The sequence below is a fragment of the Mustela nigripes genome, chromosome 11, assembly GCF_022355385.1.
Source record: "Mustela nigripes isolate SB6536 chromosome 11, MUSNIG.SB6536, whole genome shotgun sequence".
NCBI lineage: Eukaryota > Metazoa > Chordata > Mammalia > Carnivora > Mustelidae > Mustela > Mustela nigripes.
Window position 1 is genome coordinate 13,623,746 of NC_081567.1, and position 26,337 is coordinate 13,650,082.

Here is a 26,337-nt window from a genome sequence, read left to right on the forward strand (position 1 = left end):
TGCCTGGTCTTTTCTTATTCCAAACAAAAGCGTGATTTGGGGGTTTTGGGTTTTCGAAGTGAGATCCAACAGAAGGAGTCGCGGAGGAACACAGACAGTGAGTGGGTTATTCATAGGACAATCGGGTGAATTGCCTAGCTCTTTGGAGAAGAAAACAATTTAAATTCTTACAGCTCACCATATCCTGAAGTGTATTTCAGATGATCTATAGCGTTCAATGAAAGAAAAGAAACTATGATAGAACCATGCGGAAATGCATGCGCCTCTGATCTCTGAAAGGGCCGGAGCCTTCTAAGAAAGCAAGCCCTGGAAGAAAATGCATAGGAAACGGATAATGGATCTGAGCTTATAAATATTAAAATAATCCATACATCATCCGAATGGAGAAGGCCCGGCAAACTAGAAGTGTGTTGCCATAAATAGTGTAAATGAGTGGATAACACAATTAGTACATCCTGAGCTCTAGTATTTAAATTTTAATAATTAATTTAAATAAGAAAATAAAACATCCCCCGAAGAAAAATAAAGTACACAAGGAAGCACAGATCGTTGGGAAACACATGAAAACTTTTCATGGACTTCCTATCAAAGAAATTAAAATATGTCTTAAAAATACATGGAAGTAGGTTTTTCTCTTCTACCAAATAAAGATTCATTTTTGGAATACAGGTTGGCACTCTGCCAGCTAGATCTTGGTTATATGAAAAACCACAAATCCTCTGGTGAGAGTGTAAATTGAAACAAGCTTTTTAAAAAGCAGTTTGAACCACATGTATTAAAAGGCTTAACGATAGTCACACTTTCATCTCAGCTCTTATCCCAAGCAAATAATTTGAAATGAGGACAAAGATTTGAGAGTAATTGTTCATCTCAGTGACTGATTTTTTTTATTTTGGACCAAAATTTCTGAATCTAACTTAAAGGTTAGTTAAATAGACCATATTAATAGTTTGAAGTGTTTTGCAGTCATTTCAAAAGGTGGGTACAAAACTTCAATGACATGAGAAAATGTTGATATAATTGTGTTTTTGTTTTTGTTTTTTTTAAGATTTTATTTATTTATTTATTTATCTGACAGAGAGAAAAAGAGAGAGAACACAGTCAAGGGAAGCAGCAGGCAGAGGCAGAGGGAGAAGCAGGCTCCCCATGGAGCAGGGAACCCAATACGGGGCTCCATCCCAGGACCCTGAGATCATGACCTGAGCCAAAGGCAGATTCCTAACCGACTGAGCTACCCAAGCGCTCCTGATATAATTCTTAAGAAGGAAAAAGTCAGGGGTGCACCTGGGTGGTTTCATCAGTTGAACATCTGTCTCTTGATATCTGTTCAGGTCATGATCTCGGGGTTGAGATCAAGCCCAGCTTCAGGCTCTGCACTAGGCTCAGAACTTGCTTAAGATTCTTACTTGCCCTCTTCCTCTGCCCCTCCCTCAGCCTGTATGAGCACATACATGAACACTCTCTCTCAAAAAAAAAAAAAATCAGGATTATAGGAGTGGATTGGCTACTATTTTAGATTGGAAGCAAGTAGGAAAATAGCAATGGGGAAATGGAGATGATGGTTGTAGTTACCTCCAGGAGTGAGACAGGCAGTCTTTAGGGGAGTACTTTGTAATGTTTCCCCAATTGCTGCTAAGGTTCATATACTAATATAATTAGGAGAAAAATAGTATTAAAAAACAAAGAATAAAAATGGAAAAATTCAAGAAGATGGCAAGGGCACAGTTCCACAGGTTGTGCACTGAACAGCTCCAGGGCCTGCCATTCACATAAAGCACAGTATACATGATGTAAATGATGTCTCTGTTGCTGAACAATGGGGTGGCCATGGAGTCAACATAGAGATCACAGTCTGATTTTTGGAGGGGAGAAGACATTTGTTTTTGCAAATCTCTGTCTCTTTAAAGTAAGAAATTCAATGCATGCACTCTATAAAAAATACAAAGATGAAACTAAACTTATTGCAAATCCCAATTCCCAGGCAGGATCCATGTTAACATTTTAGGGCATTTGCTTCTATTACCCGTTCTCTGCTTGCTGAGCTCACCATGTGCTAAAATACATTTCATATGGACTATAATATTAAGTGCAAAGACTCAAACTAATCAAATTCAGTTTGGTAACAAAATTTGCCATTATTTAAACAACTCCATTTCTAATACTCACTCCTACTGGTTCTTTTCACCACACCAGGCCCATGAGCAGCAGGAAAAAGAAAGAGGCATTGTGAATATCGTACTGTATTTGCAATTTATGTCCTCCATTTCTCTTTTATTTTTTTTTAACTTTATTTTATTTCTTTTCAGTGTTCCCAGGCTCATTGTTTATGCACCACACCTAGTGCTCCATGCAATACGTGCCCTCCACAATACCCACCACCAGGCTCACCCAACCCCCCCCCCCTCCAAACCCTCAGTTTGTTTCTCGGAGTCAACAGTCTCTCATGATTTGTCTCCCCCCTGACTTCCCCCAATTCACTTCTCTCCATCTCCCAATGTCCTCCGTGTTATTCCTTATGCTCCACAAGTAAGTGAAACCATATGATAATTGACTCTCTGCTTGACTGATTTCACTCAGCAGAATCTCTTCCAGTCCCGTCCATGTTGCTACAGAAGTTGGGGATTCATCCTTTCTGATGGAGGCATCATACTCCATAGTGTATATGGACCACATCTTCCTTATCCATTCGTCCGTTGAAGGGCATCTTGGTTCTTTCCACAGTTTGGCGACCATGGCCATTGCTTCTATAAACATTGGGGTACAGATGGCCCTTCTTTTCACGACATCTGTATCTTTGGTGTAAATTCCCAGTAGTGCAATTGCAGGGTCATAGGGAAGCTCTATTTTTAATCTCTTAAGGAATCTCCACACTGTTCTCCAAAGTGGCTGCACCAACTTGTATTCCCACCAACAGTGTAAGAGGGTTCCCCTTTCTCCACATCCTCTCCAACACATGTTGTTTCCTGTCTTTGTTGATTTTGGCCATTCTCACTGGTGTAAGATCAATGTGGTTTTGATTTGAATCTCCATGATGGCTAGTGATGATGAACATTTTTTCACGTGTCTGTTAGCCATTTGTATGTCTTCATTGGAGAAGTGTCTGTTCATGTCTTCTCACCATTTTTTGACGTGATTATCTGTTTTGTATGTGTTGGGTTTGAGGAGTTCTTTACAGATCTTGGATATCAGCCCTTTGTCTGTACTGTCATTTGTGAATATCTTCTCCTGTTCCGTGGGTTGCCTCTTTGTTTCGTGGACTGTTTCCTTTGCTGTGCAGAAGCTTTTTATCTTGATGATGTCCCAAAAGTTCATTTTTGCTTTTATTTCCTTTGCCTTTGGAGACCTTTCTTGAAAGAAGTTACTATGGCTGATGTCGAAGGGGTTACTGCCTATGTTCTCCTCTAGGATTCTGAAAGATTCCTGTCTCACGTTGAGGTCTTTTATCCATTTCGAGTTTATCTTTGTGTATGGTATAAGAGAATGGTCAAGTTTCATTCTTCTATGCATAACTGTCAAATTTTCCCAGCACCATTTATTGAAGAGACTGTCTTTTTTCCACTGGATATTTTCTCCTGCTTTGTCAAAGATTATTTGACCATGGAGTTGAGGGTCCATATCTGGGCTCTACTCTGTTCCACTGGTCTATGTGTCTGTTTTTGTGCCAGTCCCATGCTGTCTTGGTGATCACAGCTTTGTAGTAAAGCTTGAAGTCAGGCATTGTTTTTCATGTACAATTCTGTTTGAGCGTCCTCCCCCAGGCCAGTGAATGTTTCTGGATTTAATGTTCCTTGCTCTTTCCAAAGTTTTTACCTAGCTTGTTTTTTAGCTTTAAAAAGCCTTATTAGTCATGTAAATTGTGTATGTCTTGTTCTTAATGGCATTATCGTAACCTCTAATGGTTTTTGTTGTTTTAAGTTTATTATTTAAATCGCACGTAGTTAGCACACAGTGTGATATGAGTTGCGGGCCTGCGATTTAGTGACTGGGCAGTTCTGTGTCCCCAGGTGTTCTAGTCCTGTCGCCTCTTTCACCCCCTCCCCGGAACCATCAGTTTGTTCTGCATAGTCTGGTTTTGGGTCTGCCTCTCTCTCTCTTTTTTCTCTAAGCTCATCTGTTTTGTTTCTTACATTCCACATATGAGGGGGATCGTCTGGTGTTTGCCTTTCTCTGACTGACTGGTCTCATTCAGCATGATACTCTCTAGCTCCGTCCACATCATCGCAAATGGCAAGATTTCTTTTCTTTTTGTGGATGAATAATATTCCATTGTATATGCCATATTTCTTGATCTACTCATCGGTCAGTAGACACTTGGGCTATTTCCGTAATTTGGCTATTGTAGATAATGCTGCTATAAATATCCGAGTGCACATATCCCTTTGAGTTAGTATTTTTGTGTTCTTCAGTAAATACCTAGGAATGCAAAGATGCTCACCGTCAGGCATCACCAGGGACATACAGATCAAAACTATGATGAGATGCCACCGCACACCCATCAGAACAGCTAAAATCAACAACACAAGAAACAACAGGTGTTGGCGAGGTTGAGGAGAAAGGAGAAGCCTCTTACCCTGTTGGTGGGCATGCGAGCTGGAGCAGCCCCTCTACCAGACAGTTTGGAGGGCCCCCAAACAGTGAAAAATAGAACCGCCCCATGCTCCAGCACTTGCAGTGCCTCTAATGTTTTGGTTTTTTCTGAGTCTCCAAAATGAAGGGCCAAGTAGCATATAACACGAGAACATTAACACACTTCCTCCTGACCGCCGCATCAACTTCTCAGTCTTTGTTAACATTAACTGGGATTTTAGATGCAAACATTATCTTCCTTTATTCACGTTTCGTACGTTTCAGAATAGCTTTTCGGTTAAATTCATTTCGTGACAAAATCTCTGATTCTTCAGACAGTTGCATTTTGAGGCTTCTAATGCTGCTGCTGCTTCTTTTGGCCACACACAGACTCCGGCTCAGGCAAAGCTGGACAGACCCCTCGGAGCAGGTCTCGGCTGCAGTGCTCCTGCTTCATCCTCCAACAGAGACCGCGCCTACACTCGCTTACTTAAGAAGCCATTGTCCCTTGATTTCTTTTTTCCTTCCATTTTTTAATCTAAATTCAGTCAGTTAACATACAGTGCAATTCTGGCTTCAGGAGTGGAATTCGGTGATTCATGGCTTACATACAACACCCAGTGCTCAGCACGACAGGTGCCCTCCTGCGTCCCCATCACCCACCTAGCGGTCCCCCCCCCACCTCCCTCCAACAACCCTCTATTTGTTCTCTGTCACTAAGTCCCTTATGCTTTGTTTCCCTCTCCTTCTGTCCTCGGCCCACGCATGTTCATCTGTTTTGTTTCTTACAGTCCACATATGAGTGAGATCATACGGTGTTCGTCTTTCTCGGACTGACTTATTTCACTCAGCACAGTTCCCTCCAGCTCTGTCCCTGTCCCTGCAGATGGCAAGATTTCATTCTCTTTGATGGCTGGGTAAATGCCGCATCGTCTTCATCCGTTCATCGGCCGATGGATACTTGGACTGCTTCCACGGTGTGGCTGTTGTTGGTGATGTGGCTATGAACATCGGGGTGCATGTGCCCCTTCGAATCTGTATGTGTCTTGGGTGAATACCTAGTTGTGCGATTGCTGGGTGGTAGGATAGCTCTGTTTTTAACATCTCGGGGAACCTCCACACTGTTCTCCAGAGCGGCCGCACCGGCTGCATCCCCACCAGCAGTGCAGGAGGCTCCCCTTTCTCCGCATCCTCGCCGACACCTGTCGTTTCCTGTGTTGTTAATTGCAGCCATTCTGACGGGCGTGAGGTGGTGCCCATCGTGGTTTGGATCTGTGTGTCCATGATGCTGAGTGAGGCTGAGCGTCTTTCCATGCGTCTGGTAGCCATCTGGAGGGCTTCTCTAGAAAAATGCCGATTTGTGTCTTCTGCTCATTTTTTAACTGGACCATTTGTGTTATGTTTCCCTTGGTTTCTAGAAGCTCATTTACCTCTATTCTGAGCTGTCTTACAATAGTATTTCAGGGAAGACACATGGATACTTGATATCCTGACTCTCCCTTGTATGACCCAATTGCTTTTCCACATATGAAGCCAACTCGGGGTGCGCACAGTTACCCCCAAGTCTTCCTCTCACTCTTCTGTGGTTGGCTCATGTCATCCTGAAGGTTGCTGGTTTGCTTTTACTCATCCTTTTTCTTCTTTTACCGTTATTTATATGAAAGACAATACACGCATGATATGTATAAAGCATACATGTATGGCATAATAATATAAAGCAGAAATCCACATAGCTACTACCTGGGTAAAAACTAGAACATTTCCAGCAATATTTCCACTTACTCAGGGGTCACAAGTCCCTCTTCTTAGTGTCCAAACCCGCAGATGGGGTGAGGATGGTCTCCTTGTTGTCCTGCAGACTCAGTGTTGTACCTGCGCTTCCTTTGTCTAACTCTCCAGACCATGGACTGTTTCAAGGCAAGGACAGTTTTGTTTATCTTTGCATTTGTTACGCTTAGCACGGTCCCAGGCACGCAGCTTATTAAGTTTCCAAATAATAGATTTCTTTGCATAAACATAAGAAACAAAATTTAAAAGCCTAGCATTCTGAAATCATTATATGGAACAAATATGCCATAAAAACAATATCCTTAATATATAAAGAGCTCTTATATATCTACAATAAAACCACTTGATATCCCAGCGGGAAAATAAACAGATAATTCTCAAAAAGGGAAATAATTGCTAAACATGAAACATTCCAATTTACTATTAATTGTAAATTTATAAAAGCAAGATGTCTTTCTTCACCTCTCAACACAATGTTTTTTATTACCCGTAATTTTTATTTTATACTTACTTTAAAAGCCTCATTAGGCCTCATTAGGCACATTTTATCATGTTGCTTTTGTGCAGGTGTAAAATGAAAATATAAGCAAAATACATTGGTCGAGGTGTTTCTGAGATTTCATTGCTTTCAACATCTTAACTCTTCTGAATTACTTCTTGACTCAGAAGATGTTTGGGTTTTTCCATGTAATGTATCCTTTGCATCGTTGAAAGCATCAACGCTGAGCCATCTCCTCAGAGCTTCTGAGAAAGAACTGGAATACGGTGTGGGGCTCGTAAGGGGGCTTTGCACTTCCTTGGAGATCGCTCGCTGGGGACTCTTTGTGCGCCATGTCTGGTTCTTCACCCTCTGCACAAATTTTTAGAAACTTTGGTTGGAAACAGTATTCCACCATTTTCTTTAAAATTTTTCTTCCTAGCCACTCTTTTTCCCCCTCTTGCAGCTTTACTGAGACATAATTGACGTGTAACATTGTATAAGCTTAAGGTGTCCAACGGAATCTGATACAGTTGCGTATTACAAAGTGATTACTGCCAGAGAGTTCACTAACCCTCCACTACAACCCATACTTACCATCTCCTTTTTGTGGGAAGAACATTTAAGATGGTCTGGCCACTTAGCCATTTTCAAGTATGCAATATTGGCTATAATCAACATGCTGTACCTCAGATTCCCCAGAATCGAGGTTTGGAAGTCTGTACACAATATTCTTAACTGGTGAAAGTCAGGACTAATAAACATTTCTGTATCTTGTGGATGGGAATAGGAATTGGTTCAAAGTTTCCAGAAAGGAATTAGACAGCATATTTGAAGAACATTAAGGGACCTATACATTTTGCTACTATATTCCCAGTTCTCAGATTATTTTCTTTTTTTTTAAGATTTTTTAAAATTTTATTTTATTTTTTCAGTGTTCCAGAATTCATTGTTTATGCAGCACACCCAGTGCACCATGCAATACGTGTCCTCCATAATACCCAACACCAGGCTCACCCAACCTCCCACTCCCCGCCCCTCCAAAACCCTGTCTGTTTCTCAGAGTCCACAGTCTCTCATGGTTCATCTCCCCCTCCGATTTCCCCAACTCCCTTCTCCTCTCCATCTCCCCTTGTCCTCCATGCTATTTGTTATGCTTTACAAATAAGTGAAACCATATGATAATTGACTCTCTCTGCTTGACTTATTTCACTCAGCATAATCTCTTCCAGTCCCGTCCATGTTGCTACAAAAGTTGGGTATTCGTCCTTTCTGATGGAGGCATCATACTCCTTAGTGTATATGGACCACATCTTCCTTATCCATTCGTCCGTTGAAAGGCATCTTCGTTCTTTCCACAGTTTGGTGACTGTGGCCGTTGCTGCTATGAACATTGGGGTACAGATGGCCCTTCTGTTCACTGTATCTGTATCTTTGGGGTAAATACCCGGTAGTGCAATTTCAGGGTCATAGGGAAGCTCTATTTTTAATTTCTTGAGGAATCTCCACACTGTTCTCCAAAGAGGCTGCACCAACTTGCATTCCCACCAACAGTGTAAGAGGGTTCCCCTTTCTCCACATCCTCTCCAACACATGTTGTTTCCTGTCTTGCTAATTTTGTCCTTTCTAACTGGTGTAAGGTGGTATCTCAATGTGGTTTTGATTTGAATCTCCCTGATGGCTAGTGATGATGAACATTTTTTCATGGGTCTGTTGGCCATTTGTAAGTCTTCTTTGGAGAAGTGTCTGTTCATGTTCAAGATTTTTTAAAATTTATTCATTTGAAGGAGACAGAAAGAGTGAATGGGGGTGGGGGCGGGTTAGAGGGAGAAGGAGCAGCAGACTTCCTGCTGAGCTGGGAGCCCAAGGCGGGGCTTAAACCCTGGGATCATGACCTTAGCCGAAGGCAGACGCTTTACTGACTGAGCTGCAGATTATTTTCTTGAGGAAACCTGAAATGGGAACAAAGCTTTACATGCAAAGTTTCTCATTACCATCAAAGCTGAATAAAACTAAATTGTCTCAAAATTGGGAAAAATTAACTGATTGTGGGAAAGGATTGTAAACAATTGTTATTTTCTTATACATTTTTCAAGAGATCTCAGTACGATGGTATCATTTTTGTAATCTTTCATGAAACAGGCATTGAAATTCCACTCAGGTGTCTGAACCCAGACCCAGTCTGGCCACACCAAAGCGAATGCCCCTTGCCTCTCTCCTTGCTTTATCCCTGGCTGGTTTGGTTTTCTGGTGAGCAGAACCTGGAGAGGACCGAGCGTGTACGGATAAGACCAGCACCACTGCCATTTCCCGCTGGCTGAGGTCGCAGCGTGGTGGGAGGGGCCGACACCACAGCAGAAACACAGAGCCCCTGGACCGTCTGGCTAGACAAATTCTTGCCTGTTCCCTAAGAGATGCGCCTCGCTGAGCTCAGGGGTTTTGTCTTGGGGACTTCTGGCTGTTCCTCCACGGATGTTTTCCAAACACTCAGGATGGTGTCTGGCACGGTGTGGGCGTTCAGTTGGTATTTTCGGAATATATAAATACGTGTTGCTCGGGCTTTTCCTGGTGGTGAGGCTTTTGTTTCCTTTTCCAATGCTTGTTTTTGGTGCCTCTGTATCAGTAACGACTTTAGACACTGACCTATGATTCCCAGAATGATTACAACCCATGCTGGTGTCGAGGCCCACTGTGGACAGCCAGTGGGTAACTGGTGTGCCTATGTCCGGTGTTCCCCAAGGCCCCTCTTCAGTGCTGGGATGGAGCAGCCGTGTGCAAGCAGAGGCTGGAGGTGTCCCAGGCAGAGGGCTGGCGCCCACAGCATCCGCCGAAAGACTTGGTCTTTCCTGCTATAGTGATCACCTCACAGATTTGAGCCTTGGTCCTCACATGGCGGTGGGGGGGGGGGTCCTGTGGCCTTTGCATCGGGAAGTGGGGGCTGAGGCTGGCGGAACAAGGGTTGGGTACAGAAGCTCCCCCTGTAAGCTCTGACTGGCGATGTTTTGCCTTTTCCCGCAGCTTCGAAACAACAAGGCGAAAGATGTCTGCTTGGACCAGGGGCCACTGGAGAACCACACAGCAATACTGTACCCGTGCCACGGCTGGGGACCCCAGGTAGGAGCCAGGGGAGAGTAAAGGCAGCGGGGATTTGTGGGAACTTCTGGTAACATCTGTCATCCCCGATTTGTGGCTGTTCCGTGCTCTGAGACATTCAAGGAGGCGGGGGCTTTCTGGTTGTTTCTGCATAGCCCTCGGGGGGAGACGCACGGGTGCATCGGCGCAGGTATGCAGGGCAGCAGTGGGCACATCGCAGCACACTGAGGAGTGTAAATGTGCTGCGGGGTCCTTTGCAAACAGGAGGGCATGTACCCTTGTGCATACAAGCTGTTACAGCCACGGACGCCTGAAGAATTAGCCACTTCCTCGTGAGGACACGCTCGCCGCGCTCATCCCGAAAGGCCGCCAGCGGGTGGGTGGGAGGGAGGTGTGACCGGCTCTGTGAGCCGCGGTGCAGAGCCCAGGGCTGATCCTGAAGGAGTCGTGCGCTTGCCGGGACGTTGCCGGGAACGCACGTGCTCCCCGGTGCCTCGGGAGGACACACAGGGTAACCCAGAAAGGGCAGAACAGCCCCAACCGAGGAAGGGCAAGCCTGGTGAGGGAATCACCTAGCCCGAGCTCAGCGTGTGTGTGTGCACATGTGTGTAGGTATGTGCGTGTAAAAAGCTTAGAAACTCTACGGTTGGGAGAACACGTATCCAGAAATGTCGTTAGACGGGACATTCATAAAAACGGAAAACATTGTTTTATGTCAAGCCGTAACCTAAGAGGCCGCTGCAGACAGGGGCGGTCTCCATGACGCGATCCCAGGGGAACACCAGGCAGGGGACGCTACCGCAGCCTCGCCGGTTCTCTCTCCGGGTCTCAGTGGGCTCGTCTGGAAGAGGAGGAGCCTGGACAAAATGCCCGAGAGGAGGCTCCCTTGGTCTTGCTCGTGCTCTGGGAGCACACGCGTTCATGGCAGATCCGTGGTCCTCTGTCCACGTAGACGCTCGCACATGCAGGCGTAAAGCTGGTGGGTTTGCCTCCTTGTGGAACTTCTGCTTCCCACGAAGCCAGCAGCGAGGAAGAGGATCGCCTCCTCTCCGCTGTCACGGCGGGTGGTGCTGGTGGTCCGGACCCTCGGGCTCCCGTCGGTGCCGGACGGGGGGTTGGGGATCAAATCCCACGTCCCTTCGCTCCCTGCAGCCACCCCCCGCCCCCGCGATGTAGAGAGGCAGCAGGGGAGACTGAGGCGGGGAGGGGCAAGTGCCAGAGGGCAAAGCAGACCGGAATCCAGGCCCTCCAGCAGGAGCAGAGCACTTTGAATCCAAACCCAGCCCGCGTACTTGCAGAGGGCTTACCGAGCCGGCCGCCCGCCGTGGGCTGAATGGGCCGCGGCGCACGGCAGGAAGACAGGGAAGCCCAGACCCGCTGCGCTTCCGCCGGCTCCGTGCGGGGAACGGGTCGGGTTGTTCACACTCACCACAGTGGGGTCTAAAGAATCCAGGGGGTGTCTTCTTTTCTTTTCTTTTCTTTTCTTTTCTTTTTAAGATTCTGTTTATTTATTTGAGAGAAGCATGAGCAGGGAGAGAGAGAAGCAGGCTCCACACGGAGCAGGGAGCCCAGCTCGGTGCTCGATCCCAGGACCCCGGGATCATGACCTGAGCCTAAAGCAGACGCCTCCAGGGAGTGTCTTCACTCATTCGCTCATTCACTCTGTGAGTCCGTCCGGATCCCGGGCTGCAGGCTGGCCGCGAGTCATGTGGTGGTGGTCCCTGCTCTCACGTGGTTTGCACTCGAGGGAAGAGACAGGTAAAGAGGCAGGAAAATCCACAGCACAGTGAGTGTGGAAAGAGCAAGAGAGCTCAGGGTGTCGGAAGGTAGCAGGGGCCCCGTCTGGCGGGCCCTGAATGCAAGAGAGGAGGACGGGCCACGCGCTAAGGCAGAAGGGGACGGAGAGGCAGATCTCGCAAGGCCGGACGAGGCAGGCGGGCTCCTAAGCCCGGACCCTTGCCTTCGGGGTGCGGTGGGTCCCCACGAGGCCTGTGAAAGCACCACGTTCTGGACCCCACTGCTGGAGCTCCTGAATCCGGGGACCTGGGGTGGGAGCTGAGATTTTGAGTTTCCAGCAAGTTCCCGGGTGATGCTGGGCTGCCGGCCTGGGAGGGTTGGGACTGGACACCAGAGAACCGCCACGGGGATGACAGGTTGCCCTTGGGCTGTTTCACCTCCCGGAGTTCAGAGACGGGTGCTTGCTATGGAGACTTCCTGGCCTGCGGCTCCTGCTGACTTTCCAGCTTCCCCAGCACAGGCCTGTGACCATTGTTCGGGGGGGACAGGAGCAGGGGCTCATCCTGAAGTCCCAGGCTTCTCTGTCCAGTGCTCTGAGCAGGCAACATTCAAAGCAAGCACGGAGTGACCGTGGCATCATAGACACTGGTGCATTTAGATAATCCGGCCTGCGAAGCCGACTCTGGGAATGAGAACGGGAACAGTGGTGTCCCCTAGCTGTCTCCGGACACCTGAGGGCTTCCCCACGTGGCTCCCAGCAGTGTTATTTTTTACCTGGTGGATTCGGGGAGGGTTTTCAAAGCCCCTTGGGCTGTTCTTAGCTGAATCCAAGGACCAGCACACTGAGGCGCTCGCTCTGCCCACCGCGGCCCTGTGGCCACCTCCCCCAGAACCCTCTGCCTTCTCCGTTTGCCCGGGCCCTCAGAACGCCCTCTAACACCCTTGTGATGCTCACAGCTCTGGGACAGACCCCCGGGAACTTGACCTTCCTCAACCTTCTGTCCAGAGCCTTCACTCCGCTCGTGCCCCTGCCTGAGTCCCGCCGGTCACCTGCTAAATGCACCCAGCCTGCAGATGTGCACCTGGCAGCCCCTGCCCACCCCGGAGCCAGCGGTAGGCTCTCCGCTCCCCCAGCACAATTCCGGCGCCTTGGGTGGGAAGGAACTAGAAGTTTTCTTTCTCCGGCTCCACCTGTGCGCAGAGCATTTCCAGACGGACGCCCCTGCCGCTCAGTCGACGGAACAGCAGACCGAAGTGGGCTGCTCCCTGCTCCCCCCGACTCTGGGATGAACACCTGTGAGGGGCCCTGGTTGTTCCCATCCGCTGATCTGAGTGAGTCTCGTGCTGGTTTCTGTTCCACCACGTGTTCTGAATTAGGAAGCCACCCTCGGCACCGCTCTGCAGCTGCCCGCCCCCTCCCCGGCTCATCAGGTCTCCTCCCCCGCCTTCCAAGCCGCTCCCTCTACCCCAGGAGTGAGCCCCCCATCACGTGTTTTGGCATCTTTCTAAACCGCTCCGGAAAGCGCTGTGGGCAAACAGAGCCGAACCAAAGCTCCCGTAACAAGGCAACTCCCCGAAGAAGGAGTTGGTGTTCCGCAGACATTGTTCGCTTAATTAATGGACTCTCTGTCATAATTCATTATCAAACAGCAATTAAACAGAGATAAAGTAAGCACCGAGCAGGGCGATTTCGCATCTTACAACATGTGTCTGTCAACAAGATGGAAACAGCCCCTCACCCTGCGAGGAGCCCACTGGCTCGCCGATGTCCGTTGTCACACGCGCGGCCAGCCTTGCCCCGCGTCGGTCCCTCAGTTGGGTGACACACGTGCCTTTCTCTTTTCTGAACCGAAGTCAGAGACGGAGCTGCCGCCTTTGGGATCACGTTGAACCCACTGAGGATGGGGTCTTGTCCAAGGAGAACTGAGGCTCCCCCACCCCGCAGGGCGAGGGGCAGGTGGGTCCCCGAGCTAGAGCGGCCGTGGCGGCCCTGCAGGGCTATCGGCCGTGAGATCGGCCTCCTCTGCCCGCCCCTTCCTGCCGCCCTTCCCGCCCACCTGGTCAGCCTGTCCACCTCGCCGAGCCGCTGAATTCTGAGAATTCTGAGCGCCCTCTCCAGCTCTCCAGCTCTCCAGCCCCTGCCACTGAGCTGCCACCCAGGTCCCCATGGTGCAGCCGGCCACGGCCTGTGAGCCCCTGAGCACCCTGGGCCAGGGCCCTGGCTGGGCTGGCGAGAAACCCAGTTCTGGCCTTAGGAGCACGTTTCGTTTCGTCCCATCGGGTGGGGTAGCGACCCACACGCAGCAGGGTTCATGCGGAGACAGAGGCCCGGAGCCATGACGCCTTTCAAACGAAGGTCCTGTGAAAACGTCATTGCGGGGAGCATGTCTCCCCTGCGTTCGCTAGCCCACAGCAAGGCCTGCTGGGAGGACTGGCAGCCAGCACGGACACGGGCAGGAGGTGAGCGTGAAGGCTGGAGGTCGTGGGGACCGCGGCGAACCGCGTGTTGGAGGGACAGTAACACAGCTGGCTGGGACAAGTGGGGTCTGAGTGTTGAGAGCCCTGGGTGCTAGGATGTGGGGCCAGGGCTTACCACCCAGCATCTCAAGTGTGGTCCCCAGAACCGTGAGCCCCCCAGCCATGCATGAGAAATGCTCATCGGTCCCTGAGTCCAGCCCCAGACCTACCGAAGACAGAGCCCGGGACTCTGGATGCTGTCGTCCATGCATCCAGAGTGTTTCCGTCTCTCAGTACCGTCAGTGGAGCACCTGTTAGGGGCAAGGCTTTGTGTTAGACTCACAGGTGGTCAGAGGTCCCCCCAGATGTCTGCCCCAGACTGCCAACTGTCCCAGCCTAATTCTTTTTTTTTTTTTTTAAGATTTTACTTACTTGCGAGAGAGAGCATAAGCAGAGGGGAGAGGGAGAGACAGGCTCCCCATCGAGCAGGGCCCCGAGACAGGGCTCCATCCCAGGACCCTGGGATCATGACCTGAGCCGAAGGCAGATGCTTCATGACTAAGCCACCCAGGTGCCTCCAACCTAATTCTTTTTTTAATTTACCATACTATTTCAGTTTTTACATAATTGGGATTTTTTTTTTCATTTTTCAGGTAAATTCGTTCTTGTTAATATTGAGTTTTGTAAGTTTTAGCAGACATAGGCCGTCAAGTTAACCCAGTCGGGATCTCGAGAGGCCCTGCTGTCCTCCAAACCCCCCTCTAAGCCCTTCACAGGCGGTCCCTCCATCTGCCTCCAAATTTGAGGCCCAGTGTGACTGGGAGCGTTCATGGCCATGTACCCAGCGGATGTGGGTTCCTCCCCGCGCTGAGGACCACGGATTCGCAACAGCCCGTGCCTTGCCAGCACGAGGTCGAGCAGGTGGTCCTGCGGCATTCAGGGAGCGCCGTGTGCAACAGCTCCTAGCTGCGATGGGACGCTCTAGGAGGTGGGTGTCCTGGAGGGGGTGTCAGGCTCTGTCCCAAGGGTGACCTCTGTGAGTCTCTGGGCTCTGGGGAGATATCAAGGTCTCCCTTCTGTCAGTACATCTCATTCCTCCTCTCCCTTCTCTTCGGAGAAGCTCCCGTCCCTTAGCCTCAGTTAATTCATCATGAGAATGACAGATTTGAATTCTTTTATCCTCTAATTAAATTTAATCTGATCTTGGACTTACTCTTTGATGGCTTCATCTTTTAAGCAATACATCATCCCAACCCCTTGTCACGATGATGCATTGTGCCAGTAAGAGGCCAGAGCCCCGGCGGAGTGACGGGGCTCCTGCAGCTATTAGCATGGGGAAGGCCCTTGGTGGGAGGTGATGACATCTGGCAGCCTCTTGGCTTCCAGACAAAGTCACAGAAGTATTCGGGCTCGGGGCTGGAGCCGTTGAGAGCCTCTAGAGTTAATGCCCCAGGAAAGATGGCTTTCCAGAGACCGGCCCCTGCCCTGGGGAAGAAGCAGACCTGGGAATCCCTTTCCATTCCTGGAGCGCATGAGGTCAGAGCTGGGGAGCTGGAGACCTCGCGGGAGAACAGGGTTGGGGGAGCGAGGGCAGGTACCTTTACATTAGGGAAACCTACAGAGACCGAAGAGAAGGCACAAGAAGCAGGAGAGGACACACTGGTGTGGTTTGCCACGCCTGAAGTGGGGCACCACGGAGGCTCTTCCCGCTCACACCCAGCGCCCAGCACCTGTGCGGTGTTCAGAAGCCTTCTGGGTTTATTATTTCCAGATTGTTACCCCTGCCGTCCAGGCCCCGCCTCCGCCCAGCCTCAGTGCCCGATTTCTGAAGTGGGATTCAGAATAACACACGCGCATTTGCTCTTGCTTAAGGCGGGCCCCAGTTTAAGGAGGAATGACCTCTCCCGGCAGAACGGGGTGAGGGACTGTTCTCTCCAGAAAATCAGAATCGTAGTCATAAATTGTTCCCCAGTAGAGGTGCTCAGCTAAAAGTTTCATGTCTTCTTAGAAGTTCAGTGGATTGTTTACTCCAGACACAAAAAGCGAGCCAGGCAGACTTTATGTTAATGTTGGGTTGGGAATTAGGAACTCAGAGGGAACAGTGGGGCAGTGGCCGTATTATCAGCCGAACCTCTCTACCTTGCCCAGAGCTGTCGCAGTCAAAAAAAGTCACTGTCAGCTAATCTTTTCCTTTTCTACTAAAGATATAACAGCATTGCAGTGAGTTTGGGGAAAAATTTTTTAAATCATTCCATAATCCTACCACCCTAGAACAACTATTATCATTTCTGAGGCTTGCTTCCAGACTTTATATTTTTTCAAAGAAGTATTTTGATTTCTTAGGTTGTTTTCAAATCACTGAATTAATAACATCACCGCTTCTGAAGGACAAGAAGGGGACAGTGGAAACCTGCTGGGGAAAAGACATTTAGTGCCTCGGCACTACCAGTGCATCTGAGCAAGAGAAGAGCCCCTAGGTTAGCCTCATGCCCTGACCATTGGGGTCAGAGTTTCCGCGTTCGTTTGGCATGGTGGCGTCTGTAGGGAAGTCATTTGCAAAGACGTTGCCTGTTGGACATGGAGAGAATCCGCGAACATGGCCAATCAGAATTAAGGGCTGGTCCTACAGCGTTTGGGGCCATTGGAGTTCAGGCCATTGGTCTAGGCCTCAGAAGGCTGGGTTCCCATCAGAGATGGCCAGAGGAAGGCCAAATGTCAGCAGCAGAATGTTCTAGACTGTTCTCACCATCCCGTCTATCTGATGCAGAAGGAAGTGGGGCACCACGGGTGCCGGGTTTTCGACCCACATGGGGACAACCAAGGGAGCCATGGATTCACTGGCATTCGTTCTAGAAAAGTGTGAAGGCCTTCCTCCGATTGCTGTGTGACGCGGCGGTTTCCACAGCAGCCCCTCTCCTGGGAGCGCTGCACTGCATGACCTAGATTCCTCCTGAAGCGACTGGGGCCGCGTGTAGGCGATGGGGTCTGCTTTCACGGGACTCCGTCAGTCATCTTGACTGCCTGATCCTGCTCCCAAAAGATGAAACCTAGGTTCATGTCTACATTGCCTGCAGGGCCTGAATCTGGGGCCCCTTTATGGGGCCAGAGATGAAAGGTGAATCCCGAGAAGCTTTGCAGGAAGCTTCTGTACATAAGGACGTGGGTTCTCGTCGGCTTGGGCTGCAGAGCCCACACATACATAGTTGGTTTGGCCAGGAACAGGACAGGACGAACAGCTGGGCGGCCTGGAGCTAACCGGAGCCGTGCATGGCTAAGTGAAGGTGTCTGGTGCCTGCATCTTAGTGAGACTGGAAATCAGGAAAGCACACTTCACATGCATCCTGAGCCAGAGTTCATTCTTCACACGCATCCCGGACCAGAGTTCATTCTTCTAAGATGATGCCAAGAGGTACCCTTCTGTGTGTGGCTGACTCGTAAGGGAAACACGCTTACTAGCTATGACCTTGAGCAACACACGGTAGTGTCCCGTACTTCAGCTCCCTTCTCTGTCGTGTAAACACAATGAGAGTGTGCACCTCGTAGAGATAGTGTGTCAGTCAAACAAGCTCATCCGTACAAAGCCCGGGGACGAAGTCCGTGGTGCCTATCACATAGAAATGACGTCCGCGGTGCTGACTGTGGGACCTTGGGAAAGCTTCAGTTTTCCAAGAAAGATTCAGTTAGGTTCTATTTCCCAAAGATTCTACTACGTGAGGCTATTTAAAAAAAAAAAAAAAAAAAAAGCAATAATGAGTAGCAGTGAAAACTTGAAAATTTTAGCCACTTAGCACCGCAATCCTCAAGGAACTTGCCAAGGGGAAGACTGATGCCGTAGGCTCCTTCCAGCTCTGTGGTGCTGGAACACAGGAGCTTTCCATCATTCAGCTCGTCCTCCAGCTTGGTTCAGTTCTGTAAGGAAATGTCGCCCGGGAGGCAAGTTACTTGGAAAGACAGATGGAACGTGGAAGCCCCACCATCCAGGAATTCATAGTTAATTAAGACATGATTGTATAAAATAGCATGGTGATTGGTTGAGTCCAACCATGGATTTTTTATTTTTATTTTTTTACTTATCAAGTAAATTTCTGTAAACATCATCTTAATGACGAATATTATGCAATTTGTGATGCATTTTCCCCCTAATTTATCTAATCTTCAGACCAGCCCAACAAAACAAATACAGATACGGTTTTCCTGCTGGGGAAACCACCGTATTTCAGAATATGTAATGTGCCGAGGTCTTGCGCTGTTCTTTCATTCTTATGTTTCTTTTTGAATTGCCTCCTTTACCAAAATATCTGAATCTGAGACCTCTTCTCCTGGAATCCCACAGTATCTTGTAGACAAAATTTCGTTGTTTCTTGCATAGTTTCTGCAAGGCCTTCTATCATTCCCATTTTTAAAATGGGGAAACTGAGTCTCCAGGACTAAAGAGGCAGGAACGCCGAGCATGAGGTGGAGAGTGACCAAAGATGAGGCCGGACCAGTGGGCAGGAGGCGGAGCATGTGCAGCCCTGTCGGACTCTAGGAGACTGGGCTTCAGGCCAGCCCCCACAGGAAGCCACCGAAATATTGAAAGCCTTTTAGAATAGGAGGTTGGGGTACAGTCTGACTTACATTTAGGAAGCAAGCACTTGGGACTGTGGTGTGAGGGACCAACGGGAGGGGTCTGAAGCTAGAGGCATGAACTTCAGTTCTGACATGGGTGGGATTGTCTTGTCTAAAGTCAGTCTCCTGAGCGTGAGTAGTGACCATGGGGATAGCGAGAAGGAGACAAAATTAAAATGTGATTAGGGATGAAATTAGACCCGTACTTGACACTATACAGAGGCTTAAATTCCAAATGAATTAAGAATGTAAATGTAAAATATGGAACTGTACAAACGCTAGGAAAATAATGGTGAATCCCTCTCTAACTGTGATCTAGGGGAGGGCTTTTAACTAAAACCCCAAATCCAGAGACTATAATACATCGATGCATTTGACTACAGTAAAACTTTTTTAAACTTGCATGGTGATATAACACCATAAACGCAGTCAAAGACACCTGATAACCAAGGAGAAAGTATCTGTAGCGTATGCACAAGGGATGATGTTCCCGTCGCACAGAAGACGCTTCAAATCGAGGAACAAAGGACTAAAAGTCTGTTAGAAAAATAGGGAAAGACACAAGCAAACAAGTTGCCTCCCACCAAAAAACGTGTGTGTGTGTGTGTGTGCATATATATATTTAGAACATCGTTTTGTTCTAAATATATTTTAAAATGTTTAAATTCATTCGTAATTGGAGAAATTCAAAGCAAAATAATACTGAGAAGCCATTTTCCCCACCTATCATATTTGCAAAAATTAGGAAAACTGACAACCTACTCTGTTATCAAGGTTCTGAAATAACCAGTCTTCCAGATTGCTGGTAGAAATGCAAATCGGTACCATTTTTTGGAGGGGAGTTTGGCAATACTTAACAAAGCTGCAGTCCGTTTACTTCCTGACCCAGCCATTCACTTCCAGAAGCCGACTCTGATTCCAACAATATGAGAATATGCGCGTTCTTTGCGATTGCACAACGGTAGAAACCGTGGAGTGCGTGTCGTTGGGACAGTGGTTGAAAGAGCGGTGCGGTAGCTGCCGCGCGCGGGAGCACCGGCCATCTCTGCTGACCCGCGCACAGTGAGCCTCACATACGGTTGGGCGAGAAAGGCAAAGTGCAAAAGAAGATGCGTAGGCAGATGGCCACTTAAAAATAAATACCTGTACCTGCGCATCTGCACAGAGAGCCACGAAGGGTAAATCAGAGACTGACAAGCTGGGCCACCTGCCGGAAGTGCGTGGGGATGGGACGGAGGAGCGTGGAAGTGGGGAGGGGATCGTCTCTCAGGGAGCCTTCAGGTCAGGTTCTGACTCAGAGCCACGGTGATGTTGCAGACGTCTAGAAAGAAAATAGATTCAACTAGAATGTGGGGAAGGACCCACAGTGGGGTGCACGCAGTAAAGGGAAATGACAAACTGGACAAATACAGCCTCCCTGATGGTGGGGAAGAGGAGCGCCAACCCGAGTAACTCTGGGACAGTTTGGACAACGTTGACTGGATTCCACAAAAAAGAACCACCGCCAGTAATGCATTCTAACAAGTTAGCTTGTCTTCCCCATCAGTCTGGGTTACGTGCTGAGGACATGCCAGGACTGAACAAGCAGGTGTAGGACGGCGGGTGGGAACCCCAGCCCCTGCTGTCGGAGACGGAGGCTGGGACTAAGCGTGGAGGCGTGGCCAGGATGAGCGGATGCGGATTGCAATGTGGGGGTCGGGATGAGTTTATGTTCCATGCATATATGCAAATATAAGTACATATGTAAATGTGTGCATAAACAGAGACGTGGAAATACATTTGTAGCAAGGTAGAAAGAAAAACAAATGTGTGCATGGGCGGGTGTGCATACACGGACTTCCTAGCTCTGGAACAGCCCAGGAGCAATAAAACCCAGTAGCGCGGGACACCTCCGGCCCCCAGCTTTGCGATGATCCCAGCAAGGGAGCAGGAGGTAAACAGAGGTTAAGCCTGGAAGACCTTGTGGTGTCAGAACAAAAGGAAGTTCTTTAAAAAGAGACTGTGTCTTCTCAATAGAACACAGGAGCCACCCTGAAGGACACCCAGTGTCCAAAGCTAGAACTGCCCGAGCAACAAAATAGTGAGAATTTGGGTTGTCACTCACGTAATTTTTTTTTAAATCCATGAGTCTGTACCGATATAAACAAGTAAATGGAGAGCGGGGGCCCACTCTTCCTGCAGTAGAAGTCCACTCAGTCGACGTAGAAGGCATGTGGGACATGAAAATCACGCCCAGGCGGTCGGCCCGTAATACTTGCTGACGTCCAGAGCTCGCACCGGATGCTAAAATCAGTGATCAAAAGTAAGATGTTTTCGTAGTTTCCAGGCATCTCCCTCGATCAAGGGAAAAACTGTGACATCATGGTTGAGAGGCCCCAAGGCCACTGCCTTAACCAAGTGTTCAAGGTTGTCGTCACCAGTAATGAGCCATCACGCACTCCTGATCTGGTGCCCCAGGAGGGGCCCAGCGTCACCTCTGTGGTTTTTACTAGACCTTTAATCTTAATCATGAGAAAACGTCAGACAAACTCAAACTGAGGGACGTTCTACAAGATAATTGCCCCGTACTCTTCAAAAGGGTCGAGGTCATTAGAAACAAGGGAAGACTGAGGGCCTGTCCCAGATCGGAGGAGATCACGGAGACGTGACCACAGAAGGCAGTGTGGGATCCTGGGAGAGAACGCGTGCTGGAGAAGCTCCTAGATTCCTGTGAGGTCTCCGGGTTAGTTAATAGGTTTGGACCAATGTTAACTCCCTGGATTACGTAATTATGGTACAATTATGTAATAGATTAACTCTAGGATAAGCTGAATTCCAGGCCTACGGGAACTCACTGTTTTATATTTGCAACTCTTTGTAAGTCTGAAATGGCTCTCACATTACAAATTTTTTTTAATGTTTTTAGAAGGCTGGTTGGCGGGAGTTGTTGGTGGAGAGGTCAAGCGAAGGTACGAGGGCGGTGGAGTGATGCTCCAGTCCCTGCCTAAACCCGCAGACGGCGCCGCCGCCGCTGAGATTGGACGTGAACGTTTGGGGGGAGGATGCCTTGAGTTCTGTCTGGGGCACTGTGGGTTCAGGCTGAGGGACGGGCCTTGGGAGGCCCCGCAGTGATGTCCTCCAGGCAGCCGAACTTTCCAACCAGGTGCTGAGGACAGAGCGGCAGAGGCAGATGGGGCTTCGGGGTATGTGCCAAGGGAGAGAACAGTGACCCCAGGACAGACCCTAGTGTGGCTCCGCCCTTCATGCTGCCCAGGGGTCCCACGGGCTAGAGCACGCTGCGCGCTCGATACGGTTCCAGACGTGGTGAGAGGATTCTCTGTGGAGGTGGAGAGGAGCGGATGGGAGCGGATGCCGGGGGAGAAGGGAGGTGAGGCGGTGCCGACGTGGCGGGGAGAACTCTCTGGAAGGCGAGACCAGGTGGAAAGGCAGAGGAGGGTGAGCTGGAGGCACCCTCGGAGCAGAGTGAGGGAGTGAGAGGGGTTACTTGTATTTCTAAGATGTTAGAGGAAAATGTGAAGAAGGCTGAGGGTCCGCGCTCCGAAAGCAGACTTTCTGCCATCTCCTGTCAGGCATGGCTGCGGCAACACTGAATTTCCTCGGGTCAGATTATGGTAAACAGAAGCAGAAATGTAGACTTTGTTTTTTCAGAGAGAAATCTGTGCATTCGCCCCAAACAGAAATCAACTGACCTGCCAGCCTGGGCTTCCCCTCCGGAGAACCACAATTTCTAGCTCCCCTGCCAGGGCTGGCAATGCTGAGGGCCCTAAATTCTAGCGAACGGTGTTCTTCAGGGAATCTCGGGGAAGGGCTCTCTTCGACGGGGGGCGCTGTAGCCCATGGGGGGCCACTGATGAGCATTTGATGTAGAATGAAACGTGCACAAAGGGGGTCCTGGCTGCTGGCAGGGAAAGCACTAGATGCTTTGACTGGACCCGTGTGGTGGCTGTGGGGTGAGTCCACACTGGACACAGCCTGGCCCGAGCTTCAGGATACGCCTGTGGGCTCAGGTGGGGGGTGGGGATGGGCAGCATGACAGCGACCAGTCTGGCTGGAGAGGTGCACAACACGAGGGAGACGCCACTGCGCCAGGAGTTTGGGCTTCTAGAATCGAGAGAAGAAACTTTAGTCTCTCCAGCGGGAAGGTAAAAAGAGGAAGTGCCCTGACTTTTGTAGGGCCGTTATCCCTGGATATATTACATTACCTGAAGGACCAGACCCAGAACAAGGCTTGGAGTGGATCTAATGACCTTCGGGTATGCTAGAAACCCAGACTGACTCTCAGAGGTTGGTGTCATTTCGGAAGACCTTCCCGTCCACGCTCACGCGTGAACATCAACACCGGGCTCACCTCTGACTCCCTGCCAAGGCGCTAAGTTCCCGAGCGGTTGAGGTTCATCGAGGCTGGCTTCCAGCCGATGGTGGGCCTGGGGTTCGTCTGGGAACGTGCCAGGAGCAGAGAACAGGCAGAGCTCGTCAGCCTCCGCTGCAGAAGCGTGAAGGAAGGACCGTGCGTCCAAGATGGGGGGCCAAGAGAGCTCAGGACCCTGGGGGCATCAGCGGGACACAGGAGCGGCTTTAGAGATGTGAAGCGGAGTCCCAGGAGCCCCATCGAAGGTCCGGTTCCCCCAGGCATCTGGCCCGCTCCAGGCAAGGGCACGGAAGAGCCGGACCAAACCAGAGAAGTGAAGTGGAGGGTGGGGGAGGAAAGAGCGGGAGCACCGCAGGGGCCAGAGCCAGGCTCCCCTGCATCAGCAGTCCAGCTCAAGGTCGCCGGCAGACCCGGCCCAAAAGAACCCCGTGGGGCAGGCAGCCACCGGTAGGGACTCAGCTGCCCAGCAGTGTTGCTGGAGCACTTGAGGCAACCCTTGGACCAAGGGCTCTGGCACAGAACAGGGAGCCCGGAGTGGCTGGGAACAGGGAAGGAGACGGGGCCGGGAAACGCTGGCCACACGAGGCCCCGTGGGAGCCCCACTGGGAAGAAAAGAAGTCTGGTGAATTAGAAACCCCGGCCGAGTTCTCAACTTGAGCATGAGGTCAGGGAAAAGAAGAGAAACAAATACACAGGCCTTCCTATGTGCGTGTCCCCTTCTCACTTACCGGATTCCATAACTACCCTGGGAAGTAAATCGTAAAATTATCCCCAGTTTGAAGAATGAAGCCTCGGAGCCCCATGGGGCTGAAGCAACTGGCCCAGGGTTATAAAACTATTAAGTGGCAGAGCTTGGATTTCTTAAACAGGCTCCAGAGTGCAAGTCTTTAACCGTGCGATAGACGGCCCCTTTGATGACACAGCACCGAGCCAGGAACAGTGTTTCAATGGGCAAAAATGAGAAGGTGAGACAGACTTCATTCAGATCTTGCTAGAAAGGGAGCCAAGCGTTTGCGGCGTTTTCACGCTGCGCCCGACACAGTCCTGCCTTCCTGTTTCACATGTGGAGACAAGAAGGAAATTAATCTCTTCGTGGAAAAATGGGATCTTTGCTTCTCTGACCAGTTAGCAGTCAGGGTTAGCTTTGGAGGCAGGCTTGGGAATTTGCCTGGGAACTGGAGCGGGCTCTCCCGCTCAGCACCCCCTCTCCCACGGGACTCTTCTGGCCCTCATCCTGGTGTCGCTCCCACCCCTAGGGCCACTCTCCAAGAGCTCCCAGCTCTCTCCACAGAGTTCTGGGGTCCAGACCCTGCCACCCGCCCCCACCTCCACTGGCAATGCCCTGAATCCATCCACTTTTCGACAGTCTGTGCAGGTAAATCAACCCAAGGTTTTGTGGTGTAAATATGTTTCCCCACTAATTTTCAGTAGCACTGCATTTTCTGGAAATACAGTATTTTTATCCAGCATGAGGAGTCATAATGGGGGAAGAGAGGAGACTGAGGAGGAAGGCCCTGGGAACTGGCTCGTCCCCTAGGAACTGACTCTCTGCAAAAAACGTCTCTGATTCCATAGCCTGCCTTCTAAGCTTCCAGATATATTTTAAAATCAAATTTACTGAAGTACAAGGTCAGTACAGCAAACAGCATCTGCTCAAGGGTACAATATGATGAATTTTGGCAGGGTACATACTTGCAGATCTCCCTCCCCAATCAAAACATGCATTTCCATTTCCCCCAAAGATTTCTCCTGCCCCAGGCAGCCCCTTTCTCCACTTCCAGCTCCGTCACAGCCACCATGTGTCCACTTGGAGATGCAGTTGGAGACATTTCCTGTATCGCTTGGGATCAGGCATGCTCTGAGAAAGTCTGTTTGTTTTGAAGAATATACATATGCATGTGTAATCACCAGAAATCACTCCTTCAGCCAAGCAGCAAACAAAGAAATTCACCCCAAAGCAGGTTCCAATCAATGGAACCTCATCTCTCCGTGTCCTGAGTAAAAGCAGGGTAAAATGCATTTTTTCATTTAGCAGTGGTTTTCTACACTGACTAAGCCTGATTCCGAAGAGTTGAGAAGGACCCTTAATCTGAAAGCAATTGCAAGCCATGTTTTTATTGACAACTCGATGGGTTTTGCTGTGTCCCAGAGTCATTCCACAATCATTTGGCTGTGTTTTGTTTATTTGGCTATAACCTGCATAGTTTAGTTTTCCCTCAAGGCTGTTAAATGTGGGTTAATAGTTGTGTGTGCCTCTTAGATCATCTCAAATAGAAAATTCTTCTTTTCTGCTAAATGAGAATTAATCGTATTTGAGCTCAGAGCTTTTTTTTCCCCCCTAATGCATTAGGGTTGTGGATAATGACATTCATTTCTCCTCTTGGGCCCAGCAGCCAAACCTAGAATAATCCCATTCCATTCAGAAGGCATTTATAGAGTATTTGCTTTTTGCAAGATTCTTTCTCACTCCCTACGCTGTATAAGAATATCCTGAAACAGCAGCAGTGACAACAACAACAAAACCTTCCACAAGGAGAGTCACAGAATACATAAGTGTGTACATTGAAAGAGACCACCTCTGGAAGGGGGGTCTTTGTGTAACCGCGGGAGACAGGATAAGAGTCGGTGGAGATATATTCCACACAGTCTTCCTGCTGGCTGTTTTTGAGAAACCTCAAGCCATCTGTCAGAAACCAAGAGTGTAAGCTGGAGACCTAGAGCCGAAGATCATGACCCCCCCCCCCCAAAAAAAAGTTTATTCTTAAAACAAGAGCAGTTGAAGGTTGAAGCCGGGAATGATGTGATTTGAACCTGCAGGATTAGGAAGGCGAGATGAAAAGTAGGAAGGCCTAGAGGTGAGGACAAGTTACAAATCTCCTGCAGCAGCTCACCTGGAAGATTGGGAGGAAATATGTGTGAGAGGCATAGGGAAGCAGGAACCAGAAGACTTGCAACTTTATGGGTGGGGGAGAGGGAAGGGGGAAGGTGACCAAGTTTGTAAACCTTGAGCCTCGGAAGAGATCAGGAGTACAGGTGTATAACGAGGAACTGGTATTCCATTGGCCACAACTGGAAAAGTGAGGGTCGACAAGTTTCAAGCAGTTTTCAGCCCAGAGGAGGGAGCTTCTGACAGTAGAGCAGATTAGATACTTTGAAGGGTCGTCTGCCTGCGGCATAACTAGATTCTAGGTCAACTACAACTAATACCGCTTTAAACACATGCTAGATGCACAAGAAGAAA

The 26,337-nt window shown here is 49.3% G+C and overlaps 1 protein-coding gene across 2 annotated transcripts in view; it reads left to right on the plus strand.

Annotated features, from left to right (window-relative positions):
- Positions 1-26,337, plus strand: part of GALNT17 (polypeptide N-acetylgalactosaminyltransferase 17) — a 417,968-nt gene that overhangs the window by 382,350 nt on the left and 9,281 nt on the right. For both annotated transcript variants that reach the window (XM_059414740.1, XM_059414741.1), the window contains exon 9: positions 9,851-9,946. In XM_059414740.1, coding sequence (XP_059270723.1) covers positions 9,851-9,946 — 96 coding nt within the window. The remainder of the gene's footprint in view (positions 1-9,850; positions 9,947-26,337) is intronic.